A 13,889-nucleotide genomic window follows, 5' to 3' on the forward strand; every position below is an offset into this window, starting at 1 on the left:
AAGGCAAACAATGTGAACGTAAGCTGTCATTACTCGCAGTACAGACTACTTAAGGTCAAACATTCAGAAATTCAGCCTTCAACAGAGTCTGAAAGAGACTGAGAACCTCAGCCTTTTAGACATGAAAACTTAGACCTGCTGTACTCATAATGCGAATGCTTGAATCCAGTAAATACTTTAAAAGTGCATAGACAAATAAATGAAGTAAAATTTCCTTTTGCATGATGCAAATTACATGCACAGCACTGTGAAAAAGTGTTCACCCTCTCCCTAATTTATTTCATTTAATTTTTGTAAATTTTTTGTAATAAAACAAATGCAATATTAGATTTAAATTTAAAAAAAATTAAATTAAAAAGAATTACTCCCTGTTTGTGACAATGAGTCTTTCACATTGCAAGTGATCCAGGTCCTAAAGCAGGTACTCACATGGTGCCTTTATTTAGCGCTTTGCTAGTCATTGTACATATATTCAGAGCGTACTGTGTACTCTACATCCATGGCCAATTTAAAATTAGTTAACCTAACATGCGTATCTTTGGACTATGGGAGGAAGCTAAAGCACCTGCATGGTGAACATACAAACTTCACACAGCAGGCGTTTTAACCAGGAACTGTGGTGCTGTGATGCAACCTTCACTATCTTTCTACCCAGTGCTGGTACAAAGCAAACAACCCCAAGTGCTTATTGTAGCAATGATAGCTAAATTAAAGAAACAGAATGGATGGTGCAGGTGTATGTAAGCAGACTCACAGGCAATGAACAATGGTGCGTCCTTCCCCACACTCCCTCTGCCAGTTGTGAACCTGAGCCAAAAGGCTAAGGAAGGCTTTCTTGGAGTCGGGCACATCACGGTATGGAGACCAGCGCAGGAACTGGAAGTGACGCACAACAAGCTGGCCCTCCTGAAGCTGCACAGGAGAGAAGTAGAAAAAGGAAAAAGCTTCATCATGCATGCTTCACACACTACAAACCCATTCAGAAACATATGTGCTTATCAGCCAGAGGCAATTCTGTCAGCTCTCAGACCTGTTCTGCTTCTGTACTTTTCTATTAGGAGGTTGTTAAAAACACATCAAACTCAGTTATCAACAAAAATGTAAACATAGTTTAGAAGCCATCAGATTTCATATATTCAATACATTCCTACCAAGCAGCACTAACCAAATCTTTTGAATTTAAAGTTACATTTGCACCTAAATAAAATATGCAAACGTTTTTGGTTTTAATTATCTCTGAGGCTGTTAGTAAAATCACAAACGGTCACTTGATCCATTAATATAAAAATATTGATTGGTGCAGCTTTAAAAGCATATTTTATTAGCGTATTTGATGGCTACTTGAATGTTTGACCTCACCAAAGCCCAGGCTATGTCCAAAAATACAGTTTCAACATTTCAGGGTCAAAGGTGTGTTTAACTGAAATTGTACACAACCTTTTTTTAAAAATTAAAGAAAATGTAGAGGATACTAAAACATTGCTTTATAGTGTTTTTAGTGAAGAAGAACTCCATAAGGAACCTTTAATTTTAAGGAATGCAAGAAGTAACGATGCCTCTGTTGTGAGGTAGAAGCGCATCACAAATAAGATCATGTTTGGTAACATGTAGGACCTGTGCTATCTACTGGACAATAGAATACCTTCTTAGGACAGAGTTTAATGGTGTCTTGCTCTGGTGTTTCTGTCTTCTCCGGATCCTGTGGAGCGCATGTGGGAACAGTTTCTGACATGATGTTAAGATAATTGAGGGGCCGAGTGGGATACTGAAGTAACAGGGGAGGTTAACACTACTGTGAGCTAAAGACAAGAGACACATCTGCTTCTGAAAGCACCTACAGAGGATTGTTGAGGATCTACTGAGGTCAAAGGATAGGAGGTGCAACTGCTGCTACAGGTCATGCTAAGCTACTCAGACAACACTCATGCACATGAGCAAACACAAAGACTCACTACTGGTAACACAAATATTTCATTCATACTCAAATGTTGGATATGGTCAAAATAAAAATAAAAAACTTTTTTAAAGTAATATTTGATATTGTATAATTGCTCAAATAAAACAAAAACTGCTTATTAAATAGGTCTCAGGACCACATGCAGCAAATTACTCCGACCGCTGAGAAGAACAAAATCAAGCTGGGACCTAGGTCACCGTTCAGAATTATTATATGTGTGTCAGGCTTCAGTTATCCTCTTGAAAATAAATGAATTGATTGGGTGCCAGGAACTACAGCTGCAAAAAAAGTTGTCTGCTGAGGTAGGGCTGGATCAAGTGTTTTTGTCCATGTTCAATGTTAAAGTAAAAACATGTCATTTGATAAGAAAATTAGATGTTTAAACAGCAATTTTAGAAATTAAGTCTGTCAAAATGACATATCAAGGGAACCGAGAGACATGCAGGGTTTACACTTGGATCTTAATGTTTCTGATTCTGTACAGGAAAGAAAACGGAGGGAAAGCAATTAAACCCATTCATTAAGTCAAGTCAGAGAAAATAGTTTGGACACTGGGGAGAAGTTAAATAGTTTGGAATTGTAGGAACCAGCAGTATCTCTCCATTCTGTTGCTGCCTTGTCATGGTAATTCATGACATACAAAATAACAGAAACATATTTGAAATCTCAAACCCAAAAACCTTTAGAGATTTATGTAAGGCCTGCCTGATGCCACTCAGTTGTGTGCATGTAGAAATACAGTGCTTATAGGAAAGGTGGGCTGCCTGAGTGGAAATTCTAAGTCTTTCTCAAGATAATAAAATGCAGGTTTTTTACTCTAATGATCGACACATATACCTAATCTAACCTAATATATCTATAAGTCTTAATTCTATAATGTAGTGACTGAAGAAAACCACTGGCATTTAGCCTCATTGTGGACTTCTAGAAGAACCAAAACAGGAGGACAGTTGTTGATTTGCAATATCAGGTATATATCTGTAGCTTTCCCCGTGTTTCTCTGTTACCTCCACCTGCATCTCATTCTCACTCTGTTTGTCACTCCCAGTGTATGTAAACTCTAGTCCTGTGTTCCACTTTGTAAACTCATCCGTTGTATATTCCTTACTCAGGGCCCTATTCCAAGAAGTAGGTTTAACTAACAGCTCCAAGCTTGGTGACCCCAAATGAGGAGAACTTTGAATTTTCTGTTCCTGAAAGAGAGTTAAGCTTAGTGGAGTACATGCTGTGAACCCTGTACTAGTGATTTCAACATGCCCAGAGTATGTTTCTTTATCTGGATTCACTTAACATAACACTGGTGTTTATTAGGATAAGTGGTCACACAAACCTGGTGACCAGCTCACTATGTTAACCCAGGGTTCCCCCTATGCTTAGCTATCCCAGACTGTGTGAATGGCATCGCTCTAAAAGCTCTACAGCTGTGGAAAACCTACCACAAAGCCTCTACAACAGTTGTCCACATCCAAACTCATGACTTAAAATATCATTAATCAGAGACCCTCAAAAAAGACTTGTGGGCCTTCTATGGCCACTTGAAAGCAGCGTATCATCTGTTTGCTGACACCCCCCTATTAGTGTTGTGAAGTTCAGCTGTCTGTGTGAGTTTCACATCTGGCTTAAGGGCTTCTGCAGGAATAATGACATCCCCTTTGTGGACAACTTCACATCATTCCTCAACCTACGTGAACCTTTTAAAGCAAAATGATCTTCACCCAAATGACGGGGATTCAAGTATTCTGACCACAAATATTGATCTAAGCCTTCACTTGTGACTTCTACAGCATGACGGTGGAAGACTCCTGCTAACCCCTGCTCCATTACAGGTACAGTTATTTTCTTACCATTAATATTAGATAGATTTTCACCAGATAAATTGCACATCTGCTGTTCTACCACTACAACACCAAGTTTTTAGGTCTCAAGGTCAGCCACTTCAACTTCACCAATGCCTGTGATTATAAGGCACAGATGGAAAAACCCACATTGACCATATTTCTACAGCCAGGTTTAATAATCTTACTGTACCATGTAAGTGTCAGCCACTGAAGCTCGTCTCTCCTGCAGTTATCGGTTTTTGTAAAAATAGATATCTTAACTAGTAAATCATTTGTTTATAATGGGTTTGTGGCCTGCAGTATCTGTTTCAGTTGGTTTAAACCAGGGCCCTGCTGGTTTCAGGGAATTTTAGTCACCCAACTACAAATTCTTGAATTCTTGATTCTGAGACTGTCAGGCAAACTAATGCTCTTGTAAACTAAGAGCATTAGTTTACAAGAATAATTTAAACTGTATTTAATTTTACTCATGATTCATTTCACACTTGCCAAGTCACTGCTTTTCAAAATTCAGTGTGAATATCCATTTTGCCTTATTGTTATCTACCAAACTCTTAAATCTGGTAATATTTCTGAATTAATTCTCTAATCTGCTTGCATCTGTTGCTGTTAAATTTAAGAAAAATATATTTTGTTAGGTGTGATTAATTTACACATTGATGATCCCTGTAACTGCACTGCCAGAGATTTTCTCAATATTTCAAAGTCATTTAACTTAGCACATCAGTTAAATGACTAATAAGGACATAATGGTGGACGTACACTGGATCTGGTCTTTACTCTCATTATATCAATAAACTCCCTGAGAGTGTCTGAATCATTGTCTGATCACAAATGTATAATTTCTGACACTTTTACAGTCAGTCTTGTCTTCCCAGAACATTTTGCTACAGGGAGTGCAGAATTATTAGGCAAATGAGTATTTTGTCCACATCATCCTCTTCATGCATGTTGTCTTACTCCAAGCTGTATAGGCTCGAAAGCCTACTACCAATTAAGCATATTAGGTGATGTGCATCTCCGTAATGAGAAGGGGTGTGGTCTAATGACATCAACACCCTATATCAGGTGTGCATAATTATTAGGCAACGTCCTTTCCTTTGGCAAAATGGGTCAAAAGAAGGACTTGACAGGCTCAGAAAAGTCAAAAATAGTGAGATATCTTGCAGAGGGATGCAGCAGTCTCAAAATTGCAAAGCTTCTGAAGCGTGATCATCGAACAATCAAGCGTTTCATTCAAAATAGTCAACAGGGTCGCAAGAAGTGTGTGGAAAAACCAAAGCGCAAAATAACTGCCCATGAACTGAGAAAAGTCAAGCGTGCAGCTGCCAAGATGCCACTTGCCACCAGTTTGGCCATATTTCAGAGCTGCAACATCACTGGAGTGCCCAAAAGCACAAGGTGTGCAATACTCAGAGACATGGCCAAGGTAAGAAAGGCTGAAAGACGACCACCACTGAACAAGACACACAAGCTGAAACGTCAAGACTGGGCCAAGAAATATCTCAAGACTGGTTTTTCTAAGGTTTTATGGACTGATGAAATGAGAGTGAGTCTTGATGGGCCAGATGGATGGGCCCGTGGCTGGATTGGTAAAGGGCAGAGAGCTCCAGTCCGACTCAGACGCCAGCAAGGTGGAGGTGGAGTACTGGTTTGGGCTGGTATCATCAAAGATGAGCTTGTGGGGCCTTTTCGGGTTGAGGATGGAGTCAAGCTCAACTCCCAGTCCTACTGCCAGTTTCTGGAAGACACCTTCTTCAAGCACTGGTACAGGAAGAAGTCTGCATCCTTCAAGAAAAACATGATTTTCATGCAGGACAATGCTCCATCACACGCGTCCAAGTACTCCACAGCGTGGCTGGCAAGAAAGGGTATAAAAGAAGAAAAACTAATGACATGGCCACCTTGTTCACCTGATCTGAACCCCATTGAGAACCTGTGGTCCATCATCAAATGTGAGATTTACAAGGAGGGAAAACAGTACACCTCTCTGAACAGTGTCTGGGAGGCTGTGGTTGCTGCTGCACGCAATGTTGATGGTGAACAGATCAAAACACTGACAGAATCCATGGATGGCAGGCTTTTGAGTGTCCTTGCAAAGAAAGGTGGCTATATTGGTCGCTGATTTGTTTTTGTTTTGTTTTTGAATGTCAGAAATGTATATTTGTGAATGTGGAGATGTTATATTGGTTTCACTGGTAAAAATAAATAATTGAAATGGGTATATATTTGTTTTTTGTTAAGTTGCCTAATAATTATGCACAGTAATAGTCACCTGCACACACAGATATCCCCCTAAAATAGCTCAAACTAAAAACAAACTAAAAACTACTTCCAAAAACATTCAGCTTTGATATTAATGAGTTTTTTGGGTTCATTGAGAACATGGTTGTTGTTCAATAATAAAATTATTCCTCAAAAATACAACTTGCCTAATAATTCTGCACTCCCTGTAGTTTGATTAACAATAATATGCACAATCCAAGGTTCTTGTTCAACACAATGACACATTTTTATATTTTCTATCTATGAAAAAAAATTCTGAACGTTTTTGTTACCAAGATTAACTGTAGCAAGTCACAGTTTAGTTCTGTTTTTGTGCAACCTGCCCAACAGTTACCCACTACCCACTTCTGTTTTTCAGGTTTTATCTGATTTTCACAACAGATCTCATTGATATAGTCACACACATGCACACTTCTTCCGGCCCAGCTGACATTATCCCTCCTAAATTGATTAAAGAGGTTTTACCTGTCATCTCCGCTTGACTTCTCTCTATTATAAACAATTCCCTTTTATCTGGCTGCAATCCAGACTACTTTAACCCTGCCAGTGTCTTCCCTCTGCTTAAAAAACCCTTCATAGACGCCACTAATTTACAGATTTACAGGCCCATTTCCAAACTGCCATGTTTTTCAGAAATGTTTGTGAAAGTTGAGGCTCATCAGCTTCTTCAGCTGGTTCAGGGAAACAACATTCATTTCATTGATAGCACAATTAGCGTAGAATTAGCTTATGCACAAATTGAATATATAGCATCCACAATTACAATGTACGCGACCACTTTTAAGATCACATACTAAAGAATATAAAAATTGCTTCAAAGGTTGCTGCAGCTGCTTTTTAAAAACATAAAAAAAAAAAAAAATCAGTAGGCGGTGATTTCATACCCACTGATCTCTTACCTCAAAATTAACCTGCTCCAAAGCAGGTTTGGTGTGGAGTGTAAGTTACCATGGTAATGCAACCTGGTAAGAAGTGAGCCACCCTGATACTGACCCAGAAATAAACCTGAACTTGAAAAGTGAGTATATGCATCCCTGTGTGTGGGATTTTTGTCATGATGGAACAGGATGTTACAGAACAGCTTTGCACTGACTATCAGATATAGGCCTTTGGAAGTTGAACAAAACAAACTGTACTGGTATACTGGATTCTTGTCATCAGTAAATGGCTCTCGACACAAAGGTGGTTGTTAGAGATTCTTGAAAACTTCAACATGGTCCCTCCAACCCACATAGCAAAATTGTTATGGCTCGGATCTGGCCAACACAATGTGCTTACACATGGCCCACATACCGCAAAGAATGACGGCCCTTTGGTGGTCCAGATCTGGTTTGCCAGGGTTGGCCCACACATGGGCCAGCACAAGGCCAGTTGCAGACACACTGACGGCCCTGTGCTGGCCCAGAACAGTTTCAGCTCTGGCCCCAAATGTCAGCCTAATGTGTACCACACATATAATAACAACATGTGCTGGAACAAAATAGTGCAAAAGTAACATGACAAATCTCCCTTGAGACAGTGAATGGACTGATTCTAATGTAGTGCTTTTCTACTCTCCTGGATTACTCACAGTGCTCTATACAACATGCCACATTCACCCAATCTCACACTTTCTCTAAACTGAGCGCTTCCTAACTACATTCACATTCAGTCACACTCTTGACATGCAGATTGGAGGAGCCAGGGATCGAACTAGCTAACCTTCCAATCAGTAGGTGACCTGCTCTACTTCCTGAGCTACAGCCACCCAGTGGTAAACATGACTAAACCTTCACGAGGTTTTGGATAAAGTGTACACTCACAAACCTGTCAAACCTGCATTTGAAACGTTGGCTACTATAGCAGTATAGTATTGCAACATGGCATTTGGATCTTCTAACTAAAACAGGAAAATAGGAACATAAATAGTGCCATCATTGCCAGACCTGGCCCACATCTGGTTGACACACACCCTGCCATGACACCAGTCAGTCAGAAGTGCCAGCTTGGGCAGGCCTGTTTTCTATGAGCCTGGGCCACATAAACCAAAGCACAATTGGGCCAGATGTGGCATGCCATCACATAGACAGTGCCATTTATGCCAGGCCTGGCCCATATCTGGATGACATACCACTTACCATGCCAGAAGTCAGCCAGCAGTGCCGGCTTGACACCAGATCCGGGCCAGACCTTACTGCTATGTGGGAATAGTGCATGTAATGCAAGTCCTAACATCAACTTATGGAATGTGGCTCCCATTGTTGTGCATTACTGTGTCATGTTTGCTCATGTAAAGCAGGAACAATATCAGAACTCCTATAATTGTAGAAGAGCAGAAATGTGCTCCTCAAACTAAATATTAATATACTGACTTTATAGCAGTTTCCCAGGTAAGAAGCTGAAATTGGTCTAAAATGTTAAGATTCTTTTTTTCCTAAGCTGATTTGCAAAACTGTTGCAAACACAGTTTGCTGTTTCCACGTTATTGATTTTTCATAGCTAGACTTAGTTTTCTTAGTATAATCTGTCTCCTGATTCACCATACTCATTCAAATATCACAGAGTAGGCCTGGGCATCACTATGATGTTTTTTGTTATGGTGGTTCCACCTACCCGAGTTATATTCTGAACCCGGAAGAGACGGATTATAACATCATCGTCAGCTGTCCTGGACAGAAGCTCCACGGTCATGGGTCCAAACTGCTGCAGCCCAGGTTCAGGCCAGTACTGCAGACAAGGCTGAGACGAGAAAGGAGGCAAGAAGAGAAGGGAGCAGGTCATTAGCCCACACTTGCTTGAGGCAGTGCAAATAATTATGTCAGCACCCAGTGATGGTGAAGCCAGTAACAAGACACCTGAGTATTGACAGGAGAGACAATTAGCCTAAATGACAATGATTATCTACAAATGGCAACTGTGAATTAAATGAGCAAAAAAACAAACCACTCGTCAGCGGGAACAATCCTTCACATAAGCAGCGGTCACCTAGCTTGAATTATTCATGAGTCCCAATCATTACCATTAGTACATTATAAATTAATGGAGTAAGAGACCTTGGCTGTGCTCGGGAGAGATAAACAGGAAGTTAGCTGAGAGGTTGGACGCTCACAAAAGACAAGGTCTCCTATCACTGCCACTTCAAAAGCGCATCCCCTGGCCAAGTGGGAGTGGAGGGGGGGCACACACAGGGGAGCAAGCGCTGTCACATGGACGTATTCTGCAGTGACTTTGGGGTTGAGCAGATCCTTAGAGTAGGAAGTGATAACGGCATTTCACACTGACAGAAGGGTATTAACCGGTGACATTGGGCAGGAGGGGCGATAAATATTTATACATCCAGGCAGGAGACAGGCAGCTCCAAGTTAAGAGGACAAATTGAGTGAGTGTGTGTTGGAGGGTCAAACTGTTAATCCACTGGTAGTGAGACAAGGAGGAAGACGAAGAAGAAGAAGAGAGTGACAGAGAAAAAAGGACAGGTTGCAGCTGACAGGCATAGTGGAAATGGTGAGCAGGAACAAGACATGACACGGTGACAGAGGAGCGATAGCGAGACAGCAGAACAAACCCACGCATGAGCAAACATGGGCCCAAACGATAAGAACGTGTTAATGCAGTGACGGGCTGTGTAAATGAATTGGATGGCATGAACAGAGGATTGAAGCTTTGTGCAGATGACCTCTCCAAACTGTGTGTGACTCACATTCATATCTTCTTTTAAAGGAAAAGAGGATAAGAATGACATGTTGACGCTGTTAGTGTCCATGCACTATATTAAAAAGAAAGCCTTGTAAGCAGTAATCTTTGTTTTGCTAAGATTTTTAAATACAGGCTTCCCAGCTGTGACTACAAGTAGTGCTGGAGCCTGTTTTATGGATACATGTTCTTTTTATTTATTAGCTGACAATATAAGGAGTGTCAGCATGGCAAATGACAAACACTCTATTTCTGTGATTTCAGTTTTAGCAGTGCTCATTTTTAAACAGTAAAAAAAATCATTATATTCGATATAAGCAATCATCGAGTTTTAGTTTGTGATGTCATTTCCAAATGGAATTGATAGAGCTGATTGCAGCATTCCTGTTTATTGTATTTATCTGAATGCTACTCAGATAGAATATTTTGTCTTTCTTTTGACTGGTGACTTTATTGTTTTTTATCTATTTATTCATTTTATTTCAAAGTGACACATTATACCATTAAACGAATGAGCTATGGCCAGCAGTTTTTCAGGTCCGCTCAGAAGGAAATACAAAAGAGTAGGAAAAACTAAAAGGTCCTGAAAGAGGTCTGAAAAGGGGCACTTCCTGCAATTCATGCTCCCCTGATGCTACACTCCGAATTTCCTCCGCAAATCATAATATCAGTGCTGTAGGACTGATTTAACTGCAAAATGACACAGGCAGCAGGCAACCTCGCTTTCACTGGAAAACAAAAATCTGGCAACCAGTTGAGTCAAGTCTGCTGCTGCAAAGAGACGTGTTGCAGATGAGTTGTACTCATCAGTGCAGATAAACTCAGAATGACTGCAGTCTGTCTGCATTTCTAAACTAGATGATAATTATTTGCAAACCTGCTTGAAAGTAATTTCAGTCAGTCAAGTTGGATTCTTTAGAGTCAGACGGCCTCCCACCAGGTAAACTGTGCAGTTACCTTACAATCGAAAATGGTTGCCCAGAGTTTGAGCGGGCAAAACCCTCCATATCTGGACACTGCAACTACTTGCAATTGGTCTCTGACAGCAAAGAAATTCAGTGTAACAACCAATTGTTTCTAGATGCACATTCTATTTTTTTCTAGTGTTACTGAGCCATTGATCAAACAGTTTTTTCCTCAGCTTGTCTTATATTGCATTGGGGGGAACCTGCTCTTAACCTCCTAGGACCTGGCGTCCACATATGTGGACATCACATTTTGGGTTGTCTAGACCAAAATACTAAATTTTGCTCTACAAGGGCCTGATATCCACTTACAAGGACAATATTCTGCCACTGTTCCATCAAAATTTAAAATGAATGTTCTTATATGTGGATCTAATTTTTCTCAGAAACAAAAATCAGGTAAAAGAAAATAATCAGGTAATTCTTTGTTTTTACATTCATCAGGTCCCAATCAGCCCAAATAGCAAAGAAAAATGAAAAATGCATGCCATGAAAGGGTTTGGGTCTTAGAACGTTAAGACTGGAAACCCTTTGAGAAACAATTCATCCACTTTCTTATCTAATTCAGGGTCACAGGGGGCTGTAGCCTATCCTTGTTGTCGTATGGTGAACCTAATATAGGCACAGCACAGAGCAGAAAAGTCTTGCATACTACTTCAAAGGCCACCCTAAAAGTTTCTAAACCCCACGAGCACTAATTTCTTTGTAGGGTAAAATGATCTCTTCAAAAGCTCCCAGCGGAAAGAAACTGGATGTGCTGCTCCAATCTCCAGGATACCTCAGGTTGTTTTAGCTCTACACGTAGCTTTTTATTCATGGTGTGATCAGCTTTAAATACAATTGATGACATTACAGTGACATGAAAGAGTTTAAAAAATTTTTACGGCAGCCTTGGCTCGCTAAAAAGCCCAATCCAATAAAATTGGGAATGACAGTTTGCATGCACTTGCTGGACACTGATATGCTTGAATTTTGACAAGAGTGTCTGTTAGAATTATTTATCAAAGCAAAAATGCTTTTCACAACCCAAATTAAGTTCATCCATTGATTTATTTTTCTGAATGATGTAAATGTTTTAAATTTTGATGCATCTTTTAAACATTTCGTTTGGAAAACAAGGTCACCAAGGTCCTTGAACTGCAGTATCTGAAATAGAAATGTTTCTCTCTTATATATAATAGTAAAAGTGCTCCTCATCTCTGCTGCTTGATTTCTGAGGTTGGAGGAAATGCTCCTTGCAAGCAGACTTAAAAGGGAGCTTGACAGCGCTTTAGTTATGTTGCTTTTTTCTGTTCTTTTTCTCTGCTCTTCAACTTAGTGCTTGCCTTGCAGTGCTTGGAAGTGGTAGAAAATTGGTCCTGGCATTCTTCTGACCCTGCATCTTCTTTAGATAATAAATACATTTCACAGGGTAAAAGCTGCACTGGTGGCAGCAGTTAAACCTGACTGTGCTGAATAACAGAAAACATAAGATAAATTATATAGATACAAAATAAAGCCAAATGCCTCTGTTTTTGGACATAAAGGGGTTTTTTTGTATTCAGGTAAAAAGAAAATTCAGTATTGGAGTAATATGTATATTTGAGAGTATGCAACTGTATGGATTAATCAAAATCCTGCTGTATTGCAGATGTTCTCAGATAGTGAGACTTAATCGCCCATGGCTGAATTATAAGTTGTAAGCTGATGAGTTAGATATTAGAACTTAAGTTAATAATAAAATTCAGTCTCAGTCCCTTTTCTCTTACCCAGGCTGAGTTGGACTGGTTGAGCTGATTGAGCATCACCACAGAGGTGCAGCCGTAGTCATACACGAGCCTCCAGAAGTCGGTGGTTGTGCCGGGCAGTGGGTGTGGCGTCACCACAAAGGCAGCAGGCCGGAGGAAGCTGTCTGCGAGCGCTGCATTGATGTAGTTGCTGCTCTCTCCTTCTGTGGTGACGAGAAAGGCCAGCGAGCGGTCCGGGGGCAGCACATCCATGCTGCGGTTCTTCTCACGGTTTCGGGGCATCAGGGAGATGCTGCACTCCTCCACATCCAGGTGAGGAGTCACAGAGTTCAGAGTCTGGGGAGGAGGAGGAGGAGGAGGAGGACCGGGGAAGGTAAAGGAGAAAGGAGTGTGCAGAGAAGACAATTAGAAAGACGGGCGTGTGTTTGAGAATGTTTCCACATTCTAGATTGGGAGATAAAATGAAACACTAAGAATAAAGATTGTGATAAGAGGAGACAGACGCAGCAAAACAGAAATGGGATCAAAGAGGGATTGACAGAGGCAATGAAAATGTTCTCTGCTCAAGCAGCTTCACTGTCAATACCTGACAAGCATACCTATCTTAGAAAACTTTAAAACACATTCATTATCAGTTTAAACCCCCACAGGGTTTAATAGATAAAAACACATTTATTGCAATCTAATACACTACAAAAAGCATATTATCAAGGAATTGGAAATTGAAAGGGAACGATTATCTAAGCTGCCAGATAGCATTGTGAATGATGCCCCATTGGTTTAGATAAAATGAACAGAACTCGTAACCATAATATTGCATTTGGGGAACAAGTTGCCGTTATGAGCGGGGAGCCGCTACACAAAGGTCACCAATCAATAACACATGTATAAAGAAAAGCAACAATACTACATAAAGAACAAATACACAATGTGGATTTCAATCTCTAACGTAAAGCTTCTAGTGATGACTGAGTGATTTCGCGCATCAACATGACGTCCAGATGAACAGAACTGACTTTCTGGGATTCCCTCACCTGGACGATCGAGGATGCATACGAGCTGTTTGTTCGACTGATACAAAAATCAAGTGTTTTCTGTTTGGGAATGTGGTAGTGAGTGTTCAGACACCTCCATTGGAGTTTGTGATACTTTTAACTTTTAATAAGTAATTTAAAGTGCGAAGATCCTCAGGCAAGTTCAGAAGTGTCTTTTTTTCCAACTTCTAAGTGGGTTTAAATCTTTATGGGTGTTTTTTTTTCCTTTTGAATATTCATTTGCTGAACCGATTTAGGTGAGAAAAGGATCCAGAACACAGATTCAACAAATATGTGCCTCTGTAGACAACAAAAAAGTAAAAAGTGCTGATTTGCTGTGATTCAGCTGATTTCACAACATGCATAACATGTGAATTTTTAACTCTACCCCAGTTTGAAATGAAAAATGA

General features: G+C 40.2%; 1 protein-coding gene across 3 annotated transcripts in view; it reads right to left on the reverse strand.

Annotated features, from left to right (window-relative positions):
* The window catches only part of LOC308384655 (receptor-type tyrosine-protein phosphatase U-like), a 259,383-nt gene that overhangs the window by 2,582 nt on the left and 242,912 nt on the right, over positions 1 to 13,889 (reverse strand). For all 3 annotated transcript variants that reach the window (XM_080863197.1, XM_080863196.1, XM_080863195.1), the window contains 3 exons: positions 12,467 to 12,781; positions 8,674 to 8,799; positions 755 to 912 (listed from right to left, as the gene is read on the reverse strand). In XM_080863197.1, coding sequence (XP_080719323.1) covers positions 755 to 912; positions 8,674 to 8,799; positions 12,467 to 12,781 — 599 coding nt within the window. The remainder of the gene's footprint in view (positions 1 to 754; positions 913 to 8,673; positions 8,800 to 12,466; positions 12,782 to 13,889) is intronic.

Source organism: Rhamphochromis sp. 'chilingali', assembly GCF_963969265.1.
Source record: "Rhamphochromis sp. 'chilingali' genome assembly, chromosome: 17".
Classification (NCBI taxonomy): Eukaryota; Metazoa; Chordata; class Actinopteri; order Cichliformes; family Cichlidae; genus Rhamphochromis; species Rhamphochromis sp. 'chilingali'.